At 44.0% G+C, this 20,646-nt stretch overlaps 1 protein-coding gene across 5 annotated transcripts in view; it reads left to right on the top strand.

Moving 5' to 3' along the window:
• Positions 1 to 20,646, top strand: part of LOC109871732 (rho GTPase-activating protein 21) — an 86,160-nt gene that overhangs the window by 60,505 nt on the left and 5,009 nt on the right. For all 5 annotated transcript variants that reach the window (XM_020462713.2, XM_020462714.2, XM_031806579.1 and 2 more), the window contains 14 exons: positions 3,299 to 3,448; positions 4,019 to 4,121; positions 4,247 to 4,292; positions 4,784 to 4,909; positions 5,155 to 5,454; positions 6,539 to 6,603; positions 6,746 to 6,876; positions 7,295 to 7,437; positions 10,572 to 10,733; positions 19,219 to 19,297; positions 19,458 to 19,531; positions 19,627 to 19,716; positions 19,828 to 19,992; positions 20,215 to 20,326. In XM_020462713.2, coding sequence (XP_020318302.1) covers positions 3,299 to 3,448; positions 4,019 to 4,121; positions 4,247 to 4,292; positions 4,784 to 4,909; positions 5,155 to 5,454; positions 6,539 to 6,603; positions 6,746 to 6,876; positions 7,295 to 7,437; positions 10,572 to 10,733; positions 19,219 to 19,297; positions 19,458 to 19,531; positions 19,627 to 19,716; positions 19,828 to 19,992; positions 20,215 to 20,326 — 1,746 coding nt within the window. The remainder of the gene's footprint in view (positions 1 to 3,298; positions 3,449 to 4,018; positions 4,122 to 4,246; positions 4,293 to 4,783; positions 4,910 to 5,154; positions 5,455 to 6,538; positions 6,604 to 6,745; positions 6,877 to 7,294; positions 7,438 to 10,571; positions 10,734 to 19,218; positions 19,298 to 19,457; positions 19,532 to 19,626; positions 19,717 to 19,827; positions 19,993 to 20,214; positions 20,327 to 20,646) is intronic.

Below are 20,646 nucleotides of genomic sequence, written 5' to 3'. Positions count from 1 at the left end.
CTTTAGAGCTCCATTTTTCTGGAATGGTCTGCCTACCCATGTGAGAGATACAGACTCGGTCTCAACCTTTAAGTCTTTATTGAAGACTCGTCTCTTCAGTAGGTCCTATGATTGAGTGTAGTCTGGCCTAGGAGTGTGAAGGTAAACGGAATGGCACTGGAGCAACGAACCGCCCTTGTCCGTCTCTACCTGGCCGGTTCCCCTCTCTCCACTGGGATTCTCCGCCTCAAACCCTATTGCGGGGGCTGAGTCACTGGCTTACTGGTCTTCTTCCATGCCGTCCCTAGAAGGGGTGCGTCACTTGAGTGGGTTGGAGTCACTGACGTGATCTTCCTGTCCGGGTTGCTCCCCGTGTTCGTGCCGTGGGGGAGCTCTTCGTGGGCAAAACTCGGCCTTGTCTCAGGATAGTAAGTTGGTGGTTAAAGATATCCCTCTAGTGGTGTGGGGGCTGTGCTTTGGCAAAGTGGGTGGGGTTATATCCTACCTGGTTGACCCTGTCCTGGTCAAAAACTTTTGACCAGGAGTGTACATTAAAAAAAATATATGTTTTAGATGGGCTTGGTTAAAGTCACCCGTGACTGCTGGCTAATGATCTTGTAAAGTTCGCTAAGTGCCGCCGTTGTTTGCTTGTGGTAGTGTATGTACACAGCTGTGATGATAACACACATGAATTCCCTTGGCATATAGTGGGTTTGTAATTTTAGCACCTCCTGGTCAGGTGAACAGGAGCTCGCAATGTTTTCATCTACTGTACACCAGAAATTGTTTGAGGAAAGATTCCGCTCCCCCCAAATCTTACCAGAAGCCGCCGTTCGACCCTTTCGGGAATATGGAAAAGCCTTTTGGTTGAATTGTAGAGTCGAGTGTGTTGTCCGTAAACTACATTTGAGGAAAAACAAGACACAGCATTTCCTGATGACCCTCTGCGATAAAAGCCATGCTCTGAGTTCACAAAGTTTATTTTCCATACTAGGAAGAGGAGGCCGTGTAACCTGTCTTTTCAGCCTAGCTTTGAGTCCCCCTTTCTTCTTTGCTGGCGTTGCCTTAGGTCAAGGAGCAACAGGAGCCCATGTACTATTCCAGACCTGGTAAGCTGAGTGTGTGTAGCTTCCGATTGATTATCCGAGTGTTTGTCGTTCGTAGGAAATTATTGCACAAACATTCTGAGCTAACAAAGTAATAATTAACACAAAAATAGTCATAAAGCAAAGTCGAGCTGGAATCGGCAATAGACGCGCACCGACATCTTGTTACCAGACTGCCTTACTTACATTATCTCCCGTGATGATGGTCTTTATTTAACCAGTTAGAAATCTATTTCTGTGTCATGTAGCAGTTACATGTCTGTCTGTCATGGTCCGTCCATATCACCACTGCTGGTAGTGAATCAGGCAGGCAGGGCCAAGCCAGGTGCAGACAAAGCAGGCAGTTACAGTTAGGAGGGAGGGTGTTGGGGCAGCCACAGCACCACCACTCTGGGCCTGGTGCCCATGATGTGATCCAGAGAACAGAGGTCTGATTGACCAGGCCTGACCAGCCCCTCAGGCTCCCATCAATGACCCGTTTGAAAGGTCAGGCAGGCAGGCCACTGTCTGTACGGTAGGGGCTCTCAGCTCTTGTCATGTGAGGTCAGATTCCATTCCCATGGCCCACCCGGTAGTGGCAGAGAGTGGCAGAGCCGGTTGGTCACTAGTCGTCTTTAGCTTTCTTTAGCTCTGGTCCAGGTCACATTCTTTCCTTACCCTCTTGGATCTAACCACTGATAAGTGTCCATGTCAAGGTTTTATTGGAATCTAAAAAATGACTGGTGTTACTGGAATAAGATCACCCATCGCCTGCTGGATTTTAGTTTTTGGTTTTGAATATTTTAGAAACATGAATTTAAGTTCCATTTAATTGTTTTGAGAGTTTTAAAATACGATACCTCGTTGAGGATTTATCTGGCAAAGTTTCACCTTTTGAACTTTGCAAGGAACTTCAGGACTCGTGGATTGGGTCCAGCACTAACAGAGAAGCTGGAATGTTGTTTTTTCTGAGTGAGGAGCTCCGGTCCTGTGCCAGTTCAATTATGGCCAGGCTAGGTGTGGTGAGGGTCATCCCCCAGGACTGGTAATCCCTCCCTGGGAAGCATGCTGCTGGTGGACAGGCTGGCCATGGGGCTGGGGCCCTGGGCTTGGCTGGACAAAGGGGGCTGGTGCAGGGCCTGCCAGGAGTGTGAGCGCCGCTACCTGACGCTGGAGGAACCAGACGGTGTGTTGAGTTCTTCAGACGGGGGAAGGGGTGGTGTGTAACCTATAAGAAGTCCAGTTTCTTGTATGCAGTTAATTTGCGTCTCAAAAAGTTGGGTGGTTGGTGGTATCTTTTTGTAGCTTGTATAACGGCAGCTCTTTGAAGTAGACGGCATCAATGGGGTTGTTGTACATTTGGCCCATGTTGTATAGCTGTATTGGGTGAATATTAGATTTAAAGATTTATTTTGACGGTGTGTTTGTGTCCACATCGAGGGTGAATCTGCCTATGGGATAGGCCTATGTTGGTGATGGATGCCTATGGGATAGGCCTATATTGGTGATGGATGCCTATGGGATAGGCCTATATTGGTGATGGATGCCTATGGGATAGGCCTATATTGGTGATGGATGCCTATGGGATAGGCTTATATTGGTGATGGATGCCTATGGGATAGGCTTATATTGGTGATGGATGCCTATGGGATAGGCTTATATTGGTGATGGATGCCTATGGGGCTACATTGGCGGTGTTCCTTGGCCCTGGTTGAGATGAGAGATGGGCGCAGCCTGGGATGTTTGAAGGAACTAGGGCAGTGGCTTTTTATATTTAGCTCCACAAGCCCCACGGCTGCAGGCAGAGAGCAGCTTTGCACTCTGAGCTGTTTTGGGCTCGGCGGGCCCGGGTTGGGCGGCGTTGGAGATGCTGCTCTACTCAGCAGTTAACAACTTTCACACTTTTCTTTTAAAAAACAGGCCATGTCAGAAAGGGAGGGGGAGAGAGACGTCCTCATTCCTAGGAGCCGTGTTGTTCTAGTGCCATAAGTGTCTTTGGGACTCTTCATAATGCTGCAGTGGTCTACTTGTTGATGATATGTAACTGGAGTATCTCAGGAAGCTGAATTGTTGTTTTAAACAAATTTGTTGCACCATAATCAGAAGTTTAGGTACATTTTATCCATTGTGATGATGAGGAAGATCATGGTGAGATGGAGGAACATGATGACTAATGAAGTGCTTCATAACATATATTTATCCATCATGTAATACCTAAGCTTGTGTTGTTGCAGATGAGCCGGCTAGCCCTAGTGTTGACCATGAGGCCACGTCCATTCCTGCTTCCGCCGTGATATCTGTCGCTCCAGCCATAACTACAGCCCCCCCTAGCCCAAGCTCCTCCCCGTACCCTCTCATGCGCCGACAGCTGTCACATGACCAAGGTAAGAGGCACTCTGGGGGCGGGGCTCCTGGTTGTCATGGTTAAGGTGCAAATACAGTACGGTCAGTTGCTGTGTTGTCAATGCTGTTGTTGTTTTAGTCATTGGTGGCATCTGAAACACTACGTATGCAGTGCACTACTGTTGACCAGATCCCCAATCCCCATAGGCCCTGGTCGAAAGTAGTGCGCTATATAGGGAATACTACAGTGCCTTTTCAGCCGCATCCATTGCGTTGTTACTGTCTTGATGTTTCTGCCACATAATAGATGTGCCACATAATAGATGTGACAGAACTCGGTGCTGGAGTTTTCTGAGGAAGCATGACATTGACCCAGTTCTTTATACAGGCTTGAAAGCAGCTAGGATGTCTTCTCCATCAGTGCTAAATCACTTCAGAGTATAATTGGCTCTGCATTTGATATTAACACAATTCTGCCCTGTGATATTGAGCCCTAAAGCGAACACCTCAGAGAACACCACCACTGAACCTCACCAATAACACTCAGCTATGCCACATCACTCTGTCTACACGCTCTAAAAAACACTGTCATTGTTTGTCCCGGTCTCAAGAGTCTCTCAGAAATGCTATTCTGGATTCTGATGCCGAGACCAAACAAGAGCGGTCCAAATCCTGCGACGAGGGTCTGGATAACTACAGAGAGGAAGGCAGAGGGTGAGTCCCTTTTTAAATTTGGAGATGTGGAATTTGGTCTCATTTTCTACTTGATACTGTTCTGCAATGGTTTTGGTTCATCCTTCTAATATCCGTTATTTGTCTCCCTTCTCCTCTGTCTCTAGCCGGTCAAACAGTAAACACATGCCCAGTCTGAGAGGCCTGAGGAAGGTGAGGAAACCGCTCAATACAGGCTTTATTAACCACACCATGCTGGTTATCTTTATAACAACTTTAAATGGGTTATAGCAGTTCTATAAAGGTTTAACTAAGCCATGTTGGCTGTGTTTATACAGCCAGTATAATGGCTACCCAACATATGTGGGCAAAAAGCCGGTAATATCTATCCCTAATCAGAGTGCCTAACGGTGGGACATGCTGCTACTTTAATGCAACTGGTTTGAAAACAGTCTGTACTTTCCCCGTGCTTTTGAAAGGTTTCCTAATCACATTGACAGGATGTGTTGTATGGTTTCCTGGCTTTGCCTGAATCATCTTGATTTCTTCAGCCATAATGAACTCACCTGTCTGTGTGATTTTGCTACACTAGTCAGACAGGCTTTGATGCTCCCCAAATACCAGTAGAAAAGGACTCCCTGGGGATTTGAGCTATTTTCTTTAAGACCACAGGCTCTCTTCCTGTTGATTACGTGTGTGTGTAGGCTCTGGATGGACACAAGTCATCTGATGACTCCGGTTCCAGAAGGGACTCCTCTTCAGATGTATTCAGTGACTCTTCTAAAGAAGGCTGGCTCAACTTCAGGCAGATCAACACTGAGAAGAGCAAGGTATATTTTCACACTTCTACCCTTGTCCAACTGCAAAATCACATGGAGCTCTACTTCGCTGGTCTGGTTATGTATCCACCATAGTTGCTGGAAAGGACAATGTGAAACAAAAATATCCACAATGGTGTGAAAAGGTTATCACGCACACCTGCCCACACTGTGCTAACTCTTTACATCTTCATGCAGGTCCTTAACTCAACATTTCGCTCTCTCTCTCTCTCCGTTTCTTTTCTTTCTTTCTCTAGCGTGGGGGTTCGAGGTCGTGGAAGCAGATGTACGCCGTGCTGCGAGGCCACGGCCTCACGCTTTACAAGGACAAGAAGGACGGCGTCTCCCACGCTTCCTCCCACTCCCAGTCCGACGACGACCCACAGCCAATCAGTGTCAAGGCCTGCCTGATTGACATCTCCTACAGCGACACGAAACGGAAGAACGTGCTGCGTCTGACTACGTCAGACTGCGAGTATCTGTTCCAGGCTGAGGGCAGGGATGACATGCTGTCATGGATCCGAGTCATCCAGGAGAATAGTAATCTGGATGATGAGGTGGGTTCTGCCTGGCAACACTGCAGTACTGTGTTACCAAGCTCATCATATGATTATAAGCATTTCGCTGTGCCTGCGATATCATCTGCAAAACTGTACACAACTAATAAACGGTGATTTGATTTTATAGTAATAGGTCTAACCCACATTTGATTATTCTTTGCTAAGCCCATGTTTTTATCCAAAGGGACTTGCATACAGTAGCTAGAATTTTACTACCCACATTTTTGTCAGGTCCTACCTTAACTGCAAGGCAGATGTGTCAAATGCCAGTGTGCTATTTTAAAGCCATCACTTGTGAATAGCCTCGTCTGCATCGGGGCTCAGGCTACACATCTTCTATTTCATTTACACTAGTCATTCTCACTGTCCTTGGTCACTAGTGGAAGCAATAGCTTTTGGGATGAGAGACTCGCTTTTGTTAAACATTCTTCTCCTTGGGTTTATGGCAATGAAGTTTGTCTCAGTTGCGTTTGGTGTTTACCCCACAAATAAGACACTCACTGTCCTGTTTTAGAATCTCTACTAGAGCCTATTTATAGTATCAAACCATTTTAACGTTTGATTTCTCATGCTTACTGTATGTAGGATCACTAGGATACAAAAAAACACAAACATCTCCTGCTGGACCCTAACAAGAATGTGTTTTTTTTTCTTGGCTTAATGTTAACTTGTCTGTCGGCTGTGAAATGAGCTAACAGTGTGCTTGCTTGTTCAGCTGTTTGCTCCCTCTCAGTTAGCCTTCGGTCTTTGTCTGTGGTCTCAGTCTCCCACAGAGTCTTTCATTAATGGGGAGAACCCATGACTTCCTAAATAGCTCAAACAGGATTCAGTGTGGTTAACTACTAAATCCTATTCACTTAGAACTATAAAAAAATATATATATATATTTGATAAGACAACATATACTTGAGAAATCTGAATGTGCTGGTAGTCCAAAGGTTATGTGAGGTTACAGCTCAGCCATTAAAAAAAGTTTGGGTTAATTAACATCCATGATTTTTAATTTCCAAAATCATTAATTCCTTACCTTGTGTTCCAGTTATGTGAAAACTTATAGTTTGTTGTCCATTATATGTTTCAGAATGCTGGTATAACCAGCCAGGACCTGATCAGCAGAAAGATCAGAGAGTACAACACCATGATGAGGTATGCAGCAACACACACACCCACCATCTTTATTTGACCCACAATGCAACATCATTTTACACCCACTTATGCACAAGTCCTTAAATTCACATATTGTATAATTGAATGTACGATAATATGACCTTTTTTGTGTTTGATCCAGTGCCCCCAGCAGCAAGACTGAGCCCTCCCCCAAAACCTCCCGGCAGTCCCTCAGTATCAGACACACCCTCCTGGGGGTGAAGGGAGAGGGCAAGGGCCAGAGCCCCCACTCACCCAAAACAGGAGAGAGAGGTAAGGTCATTATTACAAGAAAGAAGTTACTGGAAACAATGAACGCCTCATTTAGTAAAACAATAAGTAATGTGCCTGGGGTGACCAGTGACCTGTTTCACCTTTTATGGATCTCTGCTTTAAAGCAAGGGATTACATTCACCACATGTAGACATGTTGTGTCCTTAACACACAGCTGAAAAGCAGGACATGATGAAGTTTCTAGCTATACTACACAGGAAAGTTGCACATCACACAAGAACAGGAGACAATAAATAGGGTAGGATTACATGTGGAAATACAGTATGTTATTGAAAATGTTTATCTTTGACTGTCTGCACAAGCAGCTGTTGACCTTCCAGCAGCTAGTGTGGTTTGAGTGTGTATCTGTAGTGTGGATTATCAATCAGATGGCTGCTTTGTGTGTGTGTTCTGTCAGATGAATCAAGTCCTCCACGGGATAAGGCTGCCTGGAGGAGGGGCATCCCCGGCATCATGAGGAAACCCTTTGAGAAGAAGAGCACTGCTGGGGTAACCTTTGGGGTGCGCCTTGATGACTGCCCACCTGCACAGACCAACAGGGTAAGGGAGAGCGAGGGAGTTTGTGTTTACATGTGAGAGAAACATGGAAATGATGATGTTGAATGAATTATGTGTTTTTTTCCCCTTTGATGGTTGAGTAGTGTGATCTTTAAGAGAAACTTCCTCTAGACACTATTTGGGTTGTTTTTCCAGTCTCCCTACATAAGGGGTGTTTCAGACATAATTATGCACCATAGTGCACTTCTCTTCTTCTTTTTTTGCGCCAAGAGGCCTGCTTTCCGATCTAAAAATGAACAGAGTCATATTTTGTAGCAGTTATTGTGGCCTTTGTTTCTCTGATTTGCACAGTCACGCTAGCTGCGAGTAGAAATGGTTGTCCTTGTTCAATAGAGCCATTGGACTTGTTTCAACAATGTTCTTATCTGCCTCAACATAGCAGGATATCTAGGTTGACTCATTTTCCCCGGCTTTGTAAAGACTACAGCCTGACGGGAGTCCTACTTCCTTGTCAAATTGTGTTCTGCTTCTGATGATTTTGTCTTTCCAAGAAGTGCTGGACGGCGAAACCGTTTTTTATGTTATTTTACATAGGGGCACACAGCCCTATTAATTTCAGCCAGAATACAGTGAATAGGAGTTGAGGCACCAACAATAACAATTGCATGACCAGCAAGCAGCGATGGGAAGCCTCGGTCAGACTCTGACCGGTGGTGCCTAAGCGGTTGCCGTCCAGCCATGCCGACAGAGGAATGTCTGTGCTGCAACAAATTAGATCGCAGACAGTTCTTACTAGAGAGAGTCACTGCAGACCTCATGGCTCGTGTGTGTGACGGACCATCAAGGATTTGACGCACATATGGATAGAGGGGTGCTGGAGATGTTCTTCAGAACCTCCATGATCAACTGGGGGCGGCAGCCTTGTCCAGCTGGACTAGGAGAGCAAATGCCAAACGAGTAAGTGGTTTTGCTTTCTGTAGCTAGCTAGCAATATGAGCTCTCTTTTTACATGAGGCAGTGTTGTTCAGTACAGTGTAACTTTGTTATTGATTCCGCCATAACGGGGCTTGCTAGTACCACTACAATCCATGTTGAGTTAGCTAGCTTTGTTTGCTATACCCCAAAAGTACTGTAGCCTAATGTTATAGCTAGCTAGCTAACCTAGCCTCAGTGCACCTCATTTGGAACAAAACTGGATAAATGTTGTGATAATGAAGAGTAAAGGAATGACCTTGGCTTTAGTCTTTGAGTAAATATACCTGTGTGTTGTAGGTAGCTAATCTAACGTTTCTGTGAGTGTCAATGTAAATAGTCCGGGAGGCCATTTGACTAATTGTTCAGCCGTCTTATGGCTTGAGCATAGAAGCTGTTGAAGCTGTTGTACTGGGCCGTACGCAATTCCTTTTGTATTACCTTGCGGTCAGATGCCGAGCAGTTGCCATACCAGGCGATGATGCAACCAGCCAGGATGCTCTCGATGGTGCAGCTGTAGAACTTTTTGAGGATTTGGGGACCCATGACAAATCTTTTCACTCTCCTGAGGGGAAAGATGTTTTCATGCCCTCTTCACGATTGTCTTGGTATGTTTGGACAATGAAAGTTTGTTGGTGATGTGGACACCAAGGAACTTAACTCTCGACCCGCTCCACTACAGCCCCGTCAATGTTAATGGGGGCCTGTTCGGCTCGCCTTTTCCTGTAGTCCACAATCAGCTCCTTTGTCTTGCTCACATTGAGGGAGAGGTTGTTGTCCTGACACCACACTGCCATGTCTCTGACGACCTCCCTATAGGCTGTCTCATTGCTGTCTGTGATCAGGCCTACCACTGTTGTCGTCTGCAAACTTAATGATGCTGTTGGAGTCGTGTTTTGCCATGCAGTCGTGGGTGAACAGGGAGTACAGGAGGGGACTTAGGACACACCCCTGAGGGGCCCAACTGTTGATGATCTGCATCGTGCTGCTACAGTAGGAATACAACCGTACAACGATTGCCGATGAAAGTCTAATAGCGTTTTTGCCATTCTCTTACAGACGATACAGCTTGGTAGTCTACCAATTTTTTTGGGGGGGGAGTGACTATGAACACCTCACTGTACCCCCAACGCACCATATGCAAGTAGTGGAACTGTAGAATTTATTATAGGCGTTACTAGAATATTTTTATACCTGCATACTACTGTGTAAACTCAGCTTGATCTCCAGAGCAAATAAACAGTCTTAAATACAAGCCATGTCTACTTTTTTGCTACATCTACTATTTTAATGAAATATATTTATTTGCCAACAAATTAGTTGAAATGATACACCAGCTCCCTGCATCAAATATATATATATTTTTTATGGCCCTTCTTACATCAGCTGATATATCAATGTGCTGTACAGAAACCCAGCCTAAAACCCCAAACAGCAAGCAATGCAGGTGTAGAAGCACGGTGTCTAGGAATTTTGCTCACAACATGCAGTTGTGAGCATACTAGGCATTATATATTATACTACAACATCAGTCTATCTGAATATGGATGTTGTGTTTACTGAATGTTCCTGGGTCCTGAATGTGTTTCAGCTTGTGAACCTTGTCCTGTGTTTGGCAATGGCAGCTGGTGTGTCAGAAGTTCGAGCTCCATGACCTTGGACTCAGACTATACACTTTGGCTCTTGCCAGCCCCATGTGGTATTTTCCTCTTCCAAGTCCAATGATGTTGAGCTTCCATCCAATGGGTCTACAGGATCTGTACTACTAAAGCTGGCGTCAAGGTCATCCTCAGCCGGATTAGTCTGTAGGATACACACTAGTCGGTGATTAGCCAACATTTAACTACTTTACAGTTGTTGTCGACGCAAAGAATAATAAATGGTTAAACTGGATCCACCTTGACAGGGGCGGTACTACGTCCTGAAATCGCGATGAATTCTGGATGTTACGGTTTGCTTGAACCAGGAAATGGAAATGTCCCGTTTCTACCGTTGAGAAGCAGAAACGCTCGTATTTGCTTGTAGTGAGGAAGTTATATATTTTTATGACATATTAATGGACAGACATATACACTGAACGAGCAGCGGTTAAATTTCCCTTTAATGTGTTAGGTATAAGTTCTGCTTTGTGTATATGAAAGTGATGTCTGTTTCTTAGTTTATACAATATGTATAATGCTAAAGACTTTGTTTGTGTTGTGTAGTTTGTTCCCCTCATCGTGGATGTGTGCTGTAAGCTGGTAGAGGAAAGAGGGCTAGAGTACACTGGGATCTACAGAGTACCAGGAAACAACGCTGCCATCTCCAGCATGCAGGAGGAGCTGGACAGTAAAGGACTGATGAGTGACATCGACATCCAAGAAGACGTGAGTGACAGACACGCATGCATACAGTGTCTTCAGAAAGTGTTCATACCCCTGGACTTATTCCACATTTTGTTACAGCCTGAATTCAACATTGATATATACATTTTTTTACTCACCCATCTACACACACTACCCCATATTGACAGTGAAAACATGTTTTTAGAAAATGTATTGAAAATGAAATACCGATATTTAATTTACATAAGTATTCATACCCCTAAGTGACTACTTTGTAGAAGCACCTTTGGCAGTGATTACACCTGTGACTCTTTTTGGGTAAGTCTTTAAGAGCTTCCCACACCTGGATTGTGCAACATGTGACCATTTATTATTTTCACATTTATTCAGGCTCTGTCAAATTGGTTGCTGATCATTGCTAGACAACCATTTTCAGTTCTTGCCACAGATTTTCGAGTACATTGGCCACTCAGGAACATTCACTTGGTAAATAACGCAAGTGTGGATTTGGCCTTGTGCTTTAGGTTATTGTCCTGCTGAAAGGTGAATTAATCTCCCAGTGTCTGATGGAAGGCAGACTAAACCAGGTTTTCCTCTAGGATTATGCTTGTGCTTAGCTCCATTCCTTTTATTTTTGATCCTGAAAAAATCCCTGGTCTTTAATTATTACAAGCATACCCATAACATGATGTAGCCACCTCTATGCTTTGAAAATATGGAGAGTGGAACTCAGTAATGTGTTGTATTGAATTTGCTCTAAACATAACACACTGAGTTTGAATCTATTTTTCGTGGGTCTCTATTTACCACCACAAACCGATGCTGGCGCTAAGCAAACAAGAAAATGCTCATCCAGGGGCGGCGCTCCTAGTGGCCGGTCATTTTAATGCAGGACAACTCAATCAGTTTTGCCTCATTTCTACCACCTTTACAACTAGATGGAAAAACAACTTTAAATTACCTTTACTCCACACACACACAGACGCATACAAAGCTCTCCCTCCATTTGGCAAATCGGAACATAACACTATCTTCCTGATTTCTACTTACAAACAAATACTCATACAGGAAATACCAGTGACGTGCTCACTGCGGAAGTGGTCAGATGAAGCGGATGCTAAGCTACAGGACTGTTTCGCTTGCACAGACTGGATTCATCCGATGGCATTGAGGAGTTCACATCCGTCACCAGCTTCATTAATAAGTGCATTGACAACATTGTCCCCATAGTGACTATAAGTAAATATCCCAACCAGAAGCAATGGCTTACAGGCAACAATCGTACTGAGCTAAAGGCTCAAATTTGTTCTTAACTGACTTGCCTAGTTAAATAAAGGTAAAATAATTCAAAAACAGGCAAAATGTCAGTACAGGACTAAGATCGAATCCTACTACAACCGCTCTTGAAGCTCGTCAGATGTGGCAGGCTTTGCAAACAATCACAGATATCAAAGGAAAGCACAGCCAAGAGCTTCCCAGTGACACGAGCCTACCAGATTAGCAAAATGCCTTCTTTGCTCGCTTTGAGGCAAGCAACACTGAACCATGCATGAGAGCACCAGCTGTTCCGGACGACTGTATCGCCACGCTCTCTGTAGTCGATAAGAGTATGGCCTTTTAAGCAGGGTAACATTCAAGACCGCTGGGCCAGACGTATTACCAGGACGCATACTCTGAGCATGTGTTTACCAGCTGGCAAGTGTCTTCACTGACATTTTCAATCCTGTCTCTGACCTAGTCTGTAATACCTAAGTTTAGGGCAAACCGCCATAGTCCCTGTGCCCAAGAGCGCCATGGTAGCCTGTCTAAATGACTACTGCCCCGTAGGACTAACATCTGTAGCAATGAAAGGCTGGTCATGGCTCACATAAACACCATCATCATGACAATTACAACAATACTGAATGAACAATGAACACTTTTTTTATTTAAACTTAAAATAATACTAAAAAATCCATTTAGTCTCAAATAACGAAACATGTTCAATTGGGTTTAAATAAAGCAAAAACGGTGTAAAGAAGAAAGTAAAAGTGCAACATGTGCCATGTAAAAAAACAACAACTTCAGTTCCTTGCTCAGAACATGAGAATATATGAAAGCTGGTTGTTCCTTGTAACATGAGTCTTAAATATTCCTAGTTAAGAAGTTTTAGGTTGTAGTTATTATAGGAATTATAGGACTTTCTCTCTACCATTTGTATTTCATATACCTTTGACTATTGGATGTTCTTATAGGCACTATTGCATTGTATTGCCAGCCTAATCTCGGAAGTTGATACAGTAGGCTTGAAGTCATAAACAGCGCTGTGTTTCAAGCATTGCTAAGAGCTGCTGGCATGAAAGTGCTGTTTGAATGAATGCTTGCGAGCCTGCTGCTGCCTACAACCGCCCAGTCAGACTGCTCTATCAAATATCAATTATAGACTTAATTATAATATAATAAACACATAGAAATATGAGCAAATATGTTGTTAATATGTTCAAATCTGGAAATTGTTATTTCGAAAACAAAACGTTTATTCTTTCAGTGAAATACGGAATTGTTCCGTATTTTATCGAACGGGTGGCAACCCTAAGTCTAAATATTGCTGTTACATTGCACGACCTTCAATGTTATGTCATAATTATGTACAATTCTGGCAAATTAATTCCGGTCTTTGTTAGGAAGAAATAGTCTTCACACTGTTCGCAACGAGCCTGACTCTGCTGGCACTGAACGCAAGAGAAGTGACACAATTTACGTAGTTAAAATAAATTCATGTTAGCAGGCAATATATTAACAAATTATGCAGGTTTAAAAAATATATACTTGTGTATTGATTTTTTTAGAAATGCATTGATGTTTATGGTTAGGTACATTGGTGCAGCGATTGTGCTTTTTTCGCGAATGTGCTTTTGTTAAATCATCACCCGTTTGGCAAAGTTGAAGTAGGCTGTGAATCGATGATAAATTAACAGGCACCGCATTGATAATATGCAACGCGCAGGACAAGCTAGTTGAACTAGTAATATCATCAACCATGTGTAGTTAACTAGTGTTTATGTTAAGATTTTTCATAAGATAAGTTTAATGCTAGCTAGCAACATACCTTGGCTCCTTGCAGCCACCTGGTCCTTTTGATGCTGCACTCGCGTAACAGGTGGTCATAACACTGCCACGCAGTCTCCTCATGGATTGCAATGTAATCGGCATCCAAAAATGCAATTTAAAAAAAATCGTCCCTAATTAATCGGCCATGACGATTTAATCGGTCGTCCTCTATTCTCTATTTTACATCACACTGCCCTTTCCCACCTGGACAAAAGGACCACCTATGTGAGAATGTTGTTCATTGACTACAGCTCAGCGTTCAACACCAAAGTGCCCTCCAAGCTCATCACTAAGCTAAGGGTCCTGTTACTGAATACCTCCCTCTACAACCTTTGATCCTGGACTTCCTGATGGGCAATAACACATCCGCTACGCTGACTCTCAACACGGTGCCCCTCAAGGGTGCGTGCTCAGTCCCCTCCTGTTCACCCATGACTGCATGCCGCACGCAAATCCAACACCAAGTTTGCAGACGACTCGTCGGTGGAAGATCTGATCACCGACGACGACGAGGAGGCTTATAGGGAAGAGGTCAGAGACCTGGCAGTCTGATGCCAGGACAAAAACCTTTCCCTTAACGTGGGCAAGAAAAATGTATCAAAGACTACAGGAAACGGAGGGCCGAACACTGCCCCATTCATCTCAACGGGACTGTAGTGGAGCGGGTTGAAATCTTCAAGTTCCTTGGTGTCCACATCACTAAGGACCTATCATGGTCCAAACACACCAACAGTCGTGAAGAGGGCACGACAATGCTTCTTCCCCCTCAGGAAGCTGAAAAGATTTGGCATGGGCCCTGAGGCCTTCAAAAAGTTACATTGCTGCACCATTGAGAGTATCTTGACTGGCTGCATCGCCGCTTGGTATGGCAACTGCTCGGCATCCGACCACAAGGGGCTACAGAGGGTAGTGTATACGGCCCAGTGCATCATTTTAAATTTTTTATTTTACCTTTATTTTACTAGGCAAGTCAGTTAAGAACAAATTCTTATTTTCAATGACGGCCTAGGAACAGTGAGTTAACTGCCTGTTCAGGGGCAGAACGACAGATTTGTACCTTGTCAGCTCAGGGATTTGAACTTGCAGCCTTCCGGTTACTAGTCCAACGCTCTAACCACTAGGTTACCCTGCCGCCCCATTGGGGCCAAACTCCCTGCCATCCAGGACCTACCAGGTGTTGTCAGAGAAAGGCCCTAAAAATTGTCAAGGACTCCAGCCACCCAAGTCACTGTTCTCTCTGCAAGCGGTACCGGAGCGTGAAGTCTGGGATCAAATGGCACCGGAACAGTTAATCAGACGGCTATCCGGACAGTTTACATTGATCCCTTTTTATATTATTTATTTATTTATCTTAATTGTTTTGCACTGACTTCCAGCCGCGTCCTCAGAGCATGCGCAGACCAGCTGGCCGGTGTGTTTACGGACATATTCACTCAATCCTTAACCCAGTCTGCTGTTCCCACATGCTTCAAGAGGGCCACCATTGTCCCTGTTCCCAAGAAAGCTAAGGTAACTGAGCTAAACGACTACCGCCCCGTAGCACTCACTTCCGTCATCATGAAGTGCTTTGAGAGACTAGTCAAGGACCATATCACCTCCACCCTACCTGACACCCGAGACCCACTCCAATTTGCTTACTTCCCAAATAGGTCCACAGACGATGCAATCTCAACCACACTGCACACTGCCCTAACCCATCTGGACAAGAGGAATACCTATGTGAGAATGCTGTTCATCGACTACAGCTCAGGATTTAACACCATAGTACCCTCCAAACTCGTCATCAAGCTCGAGACCCTGGGTCTCGACCCCGCCCTGTGCAACTGGGTATTGGACTTCCTGATGGGCTGCCCCCAGGTGGTGAGGGTAGGTAACATCTCCACCCCGCTGATCCTCAACACTGGGGCCCCACAAGGGTGCGTTCTGAGCCGGCCTACAGGGAGGTGAGGGCCCTCGGAGTGTGGTGTCAGGAAAATAACCACACACTCAACGTCAACAAAATTAAGGAGATGATTGTGGACTTCAGGAAACAGCAGAGGGAGCACCCCCCTATCCACATAGATGGGACAGTAGTGGAGAGGGTAGTAAGTTTTAAGTTCCTCGGCGTACACATCACAGACAAACTGAATTGGTCCACCCACACAGACAGCGTTGTGAAGAAGGCGCAGCAGCACCTTTTCAACCTCAGGAAGCTGAAGAAATTTGGCTTGTCACCAAAAGCACTCACAAACTTCTACAGATGCACAATCGAGAGCATCCTTTCGGGCTGTATCACCGCTTGGTACGGCAACTGCTCCGCCCACAACCGTAAGGGTCTCCAGAGGGTAGTGAGGTCTGCACAACGCATCACCGGGGGCAAACTACCTGCCCTCCAGGACACCTACACCACCCGATGTCACAGGAAGGCCATAAATATCATCAAGGACAACAACCACCCGAGCCACTGCCTGTTCACCCCGCTATCATCCAGAAGGCGAGGTCAGTACAGGTGCATCAAAGCAGGGACCGAGAGACAGAAAAACAGCTTCTATCTCAAGGCCATCAGATTGTTAAACAGCCATCACTAACATTGAGTGGCTGCTGCCAACACACTGACTCCACTCCAACCACTTTAATGGGAATTGATGTAAAATATATCACTAGCCACTTTAAACAATGCTACTTAATATAATGTTTACATACCCTACATTATTCATCGTATATGTATATACTGTACTCTATCGTCTACTGCATCTCTATGTAATACATGTATCACTAGCCACTTTAAACTATGCCACTTTTATATGTTTACATACCCTACATTATTCATCGTATATGTATATACTGTACTCTATCGTCTACTGCATCTCTATGTAATACATGTATCACTAGCCACTTTAAACTATGCCACTTTTATATGTTTACATACCCTACATTACTCATCTCATATGTATATACTGTACTCGATACCATCTACTGCATCTTGCCTATGCCGTTCTTTACCATCACTCATTCATATATCTTTATGTACATATTCTTTATCGCTTTACACTTGTGTGTGTATAAGGTAGTAGTTTTGGAATTGTTAGGTTAGATTACTCGTTGGTTATTACTGCATTGTCGGAACTAGAAGCACAAGCATTTCCGTACACTCGCATTAACATCTGCTAACCATGTGTATGTGACAAATACATTTGATTTGATTTTCACACACACACACACACACACACACACACACACACACATGGATATTGAGTCCCCACACACACATACTCACACATACACTTTCACACTTCACATATGCTGCTGCTATTCTGTTTATACTGAATATTCAGACCCATTGACTTTTTCCACATTTTGTTACGTTACAGCCTTATTCTAAAATGGATTCAATCTTTTTTTTTGCTCATCAATCTACACAATACCCCATAATGATGAAGCGAAAACAGGGTTTTAGAGATTTTTGCAAATGTATTAAAAATAAAACACATACCTTATTTGCGTAAGTATTCAGACCCTTTGCTTTGAAACTCGAAATTGAGGTCAGGTGCATCCTGTTTCCATTGAACATCCTTGATGTTTATACATCTTGATTGAAGTTCACCTGTAGTAAATTCAATTGATTTGGAAAGGCACACACCGGTCTAAATACGGTCTCACAGTTGACAGTGCATGTCAGAATAAAACCAAGCCATGAGGTCAAAGGAATTGTCCGTAGTGCACAGATCTTGGGAAGGGTACCAAAACATGTCTGCAGCATTGAAGAACCCCAAGAACAGTGTCCTCCATCATTCTTAAATTAAAGAAGTTTGGAACCACGAAGACTCTTCCTAGAGCTGGCTGCCCGGACAAACTGAGCAAAGGGGGGAGAAGGGCCTTGGTCAGGGAAGTGACCAAGAACCCGATGTTCACTCTGACAGAGCTCCGGAGTTCCTCTGTGGAGATGTGAGAACCTTCCAGAGAACAACAATCTCTTCAACACTCCAACAATCAGGCCTTTATGGTAGAGTGGCCAGATGGAAGCCACTCCTTATTAAAAGGCACATGACAACCCGCTTGGAGTTTTCCAAAAAGCATCTAAAGGACCATGAGAAACGAGACTGGTCTGATAAAACCAAGATTAAACTCCTTGGCCTGAATCACAAGCGTCACGTCTGCAGGAAACCTGGCAACATCCCTACGGTGAAGCATGGTGGTGGCAGCATCATGCGGTGAAGCATGGTGGTGGCAGCATCATGCGGTGGGGCAGGGACTGGGAGACTAGAGCACTCCAGAGCACTCAGGGTCTCAGACTTTGGTGAATGTTCACCTTGAAACAGGACAAGGACCCTAAGCACATAGCCAAGACAACACAGGGGTGGCTTTGGGACCTGAATGCCCTTGAGTGGCCCAGCCAGAGCCCTGACTTGAATGAAACATCTCTTGAGAGACCTGAAAATAGCTATGCAGCAACACACCCCATCCAACCTGACAGAGCTTGAGAGTATCTGCAGAGAGAATGGGAGAAACTCCCCAAATACAGGTGTGCCATGCTTGTAGCGTCATACCCAAGAAGACTCGAGGCTGTAATTGCTGCCAAAGGTGCTTCAACAAAGTACTGAGTAAAGGGTCTGAATACTTATGTAAAAAGTTTTTTTGTTATTCCCCCACATTTTTGCTTTGTCGTTATGGGGTACTGTGTGTAGATTGATGAGGGGGGGAAAAATGTAATCAATTTCAGAATAAGGCTTTAACGTAACAAAAGAAACTGCACATATATACTGTATTACCTCAACTACCTCCTACCGTTATTTTTTAATGCCATATCCTCTGTGTTTGAAATTCCCTGCTCGGCTGAGGATCTTACAGATTTTTTATTTTATTTACCCTTTATTTAAATTCTTATTTACAATGACGGCCTACACCGGCCAACCCGGATGACGCTGGGCCAATTGTGCACCGCCCAATCACGTCCGGCTGTGATACCCTGGTTCAAATTCAGGTTGTGTCTGTAGTGACGCCTCAAGCACTGAGATGCAGAGCCTTAGACCGCTGCGCCACTCGGGAGCAGATAATTGTATGTTTGGTGTAAAGAGATGAGGTAGTCATTAACAGTTATGTTAAACTCTATTATTGCACATAGTGAGTCCAGGCAACTTATGTGACTTAAGCACATTTTTACACACAAGCTTAATTAGGCTTGCCATAACAAATAAGTTGTATAATTATTGACTCAAGACATTTCATTTTGAAATAATTTGTACAAATTTCTAAAAACATAATTCCACTTTGACATTATGAGGTATTTGTGTGTAGGCCAGTGACATAAAAAAAATAGAATTTAATTATATATATATTTTTTAATTCAGGCTATAACACAAAAAAATATGGAAAAAGTCTATGGGTTTCTGAAGGCACTGTATCTCTCCCATACTTCACAATGTCTTTAATGCTTTTTCTCTCTTGTTCTCCCTGACAGAAATGGAGGGACCTCAACGTGATCAGTAGTTTACTGAAATCCTTCTTCCGGAAACTTCCAGAGCCCCTTTTCACAAATGGTGAGTCACTGAACACAGTGTAAATGCATGTCTGTAAAGAAGAGAAAATGTGTTAAGGAAGTTGTTAATAAATCACGTATTTATTTATAGTATGCCTTATTGCTCCATGTTTGGTCTTGGTCACTAGAGATACTAAGTGATTATTATATTCCTTTTCCAGAAAAATATGCAGATTTTATTGAAGCCAATCGAACAGAAGACTCAGTGGAGAGGTTAAAAGAACTCAAGAGGCTGGTAAGTTACAGCTCATGCTATGAGGGTTTATGTTCTGTAGCATTTGAATGTTTGAATTGTTGCATTCTAGCATTGAAAGTTGGTCCTCTTCACAGATTCTTGAATTGCCTGATCACCACTATGAAACCCTCAAATTTCTCTCTGGACACCTCAAGTTGGTCTCTGAAAACTGTGAGAAAAATAAGGTATGTCCGCGTGAGGGTTTAAAAGTATTTAGAAATGGAGCCTTTTTAATGTAGCGGCCTAGTGTATATGGACTGGACTGGAAGCCACTTTTGCTCATCTCTCCCCCCCAGATGGAGCCTCGTAACTTGGCCATCGTGTTTGGTCCAACCCTGGTCAGAACCTCGGAGGACAACATGACCAACATGGTCAACCACATGCCAGACCAGTGCAAGATAGTGGAGAACCTCATTCAGCAGTACGACTGGTTCTTCACTGAGGGGGACGATGACCCTGTTGTACGTAGCAGCTCGCTCTCTCACTTCTAAACATAAATCTCATTACTCTCAGCTGGTAATGGCACAGAATGTTAAATGTGCGTTGTGTAATATAGTTGATGTTTGTTGGTCTTGCAGGTTTCCTGAAGTGTTGTTTGAGGTTCTCTCTCCATCCCTCTTTCCTCCTCTACTTCAACACGATCTCCATTCATCTCCTTCGTTGAATCTCTCTCTCTCCTCTAGACCTCAGTGGAACAAGAGAGTACAGTGCAGTCTCAGCCTGTGCCCAACATCGACCACCTGCTGTCCAACATCGGCCGGACCACAACCACCTCCTCGCCTGGGGAAGTCTCAGGTAACTCAGCTGTAGTTCATTGATACCACACCTGGAGAGGATGTAATCCAGCACTCCTGTTAGTTTGACTACATGTACCAGATTTACTAAAGTGTAAAACAAAGTATACTAATGATCTTCAGGGAAAGTGCTCCAGGAAATGTGTATGTTTAGAGATGTATGTGTTTGTTAGTCCTAAAGTAAGAGGCTTCTTGTTTGCTTTCCATCAGATGATCAAATGCTAAAGTTAAGCAAGTCTACTGAAAAGTGTCATGCTTTTGTAAAGGCAAGCTATTTTAGTCATTTTTGATGGAAGGATTTTGGGTTACCCAATTGGGAAT

This window comes from Oncorhynchus kisutch, linkage group LG27 (genome assembly GCF_002021735.2).
Source record: "Oncorhynchus kisutch isolate 150728-3 linkage group LG27, Okis_V2, whole genome shotgun sequence".
Lineage (NCBI taxonomy): Eukaryota > Metazoa > Chordata > Actinopteri > Salmoniformes > Salmonidae > Oncorhynchus > Oncorhynchus kisutch.
The sequence above is the reverse complement of the archived record's forward strand: the minus strand, read 5'-3'. Positions and strand labels throughout refer to the sequence as shown.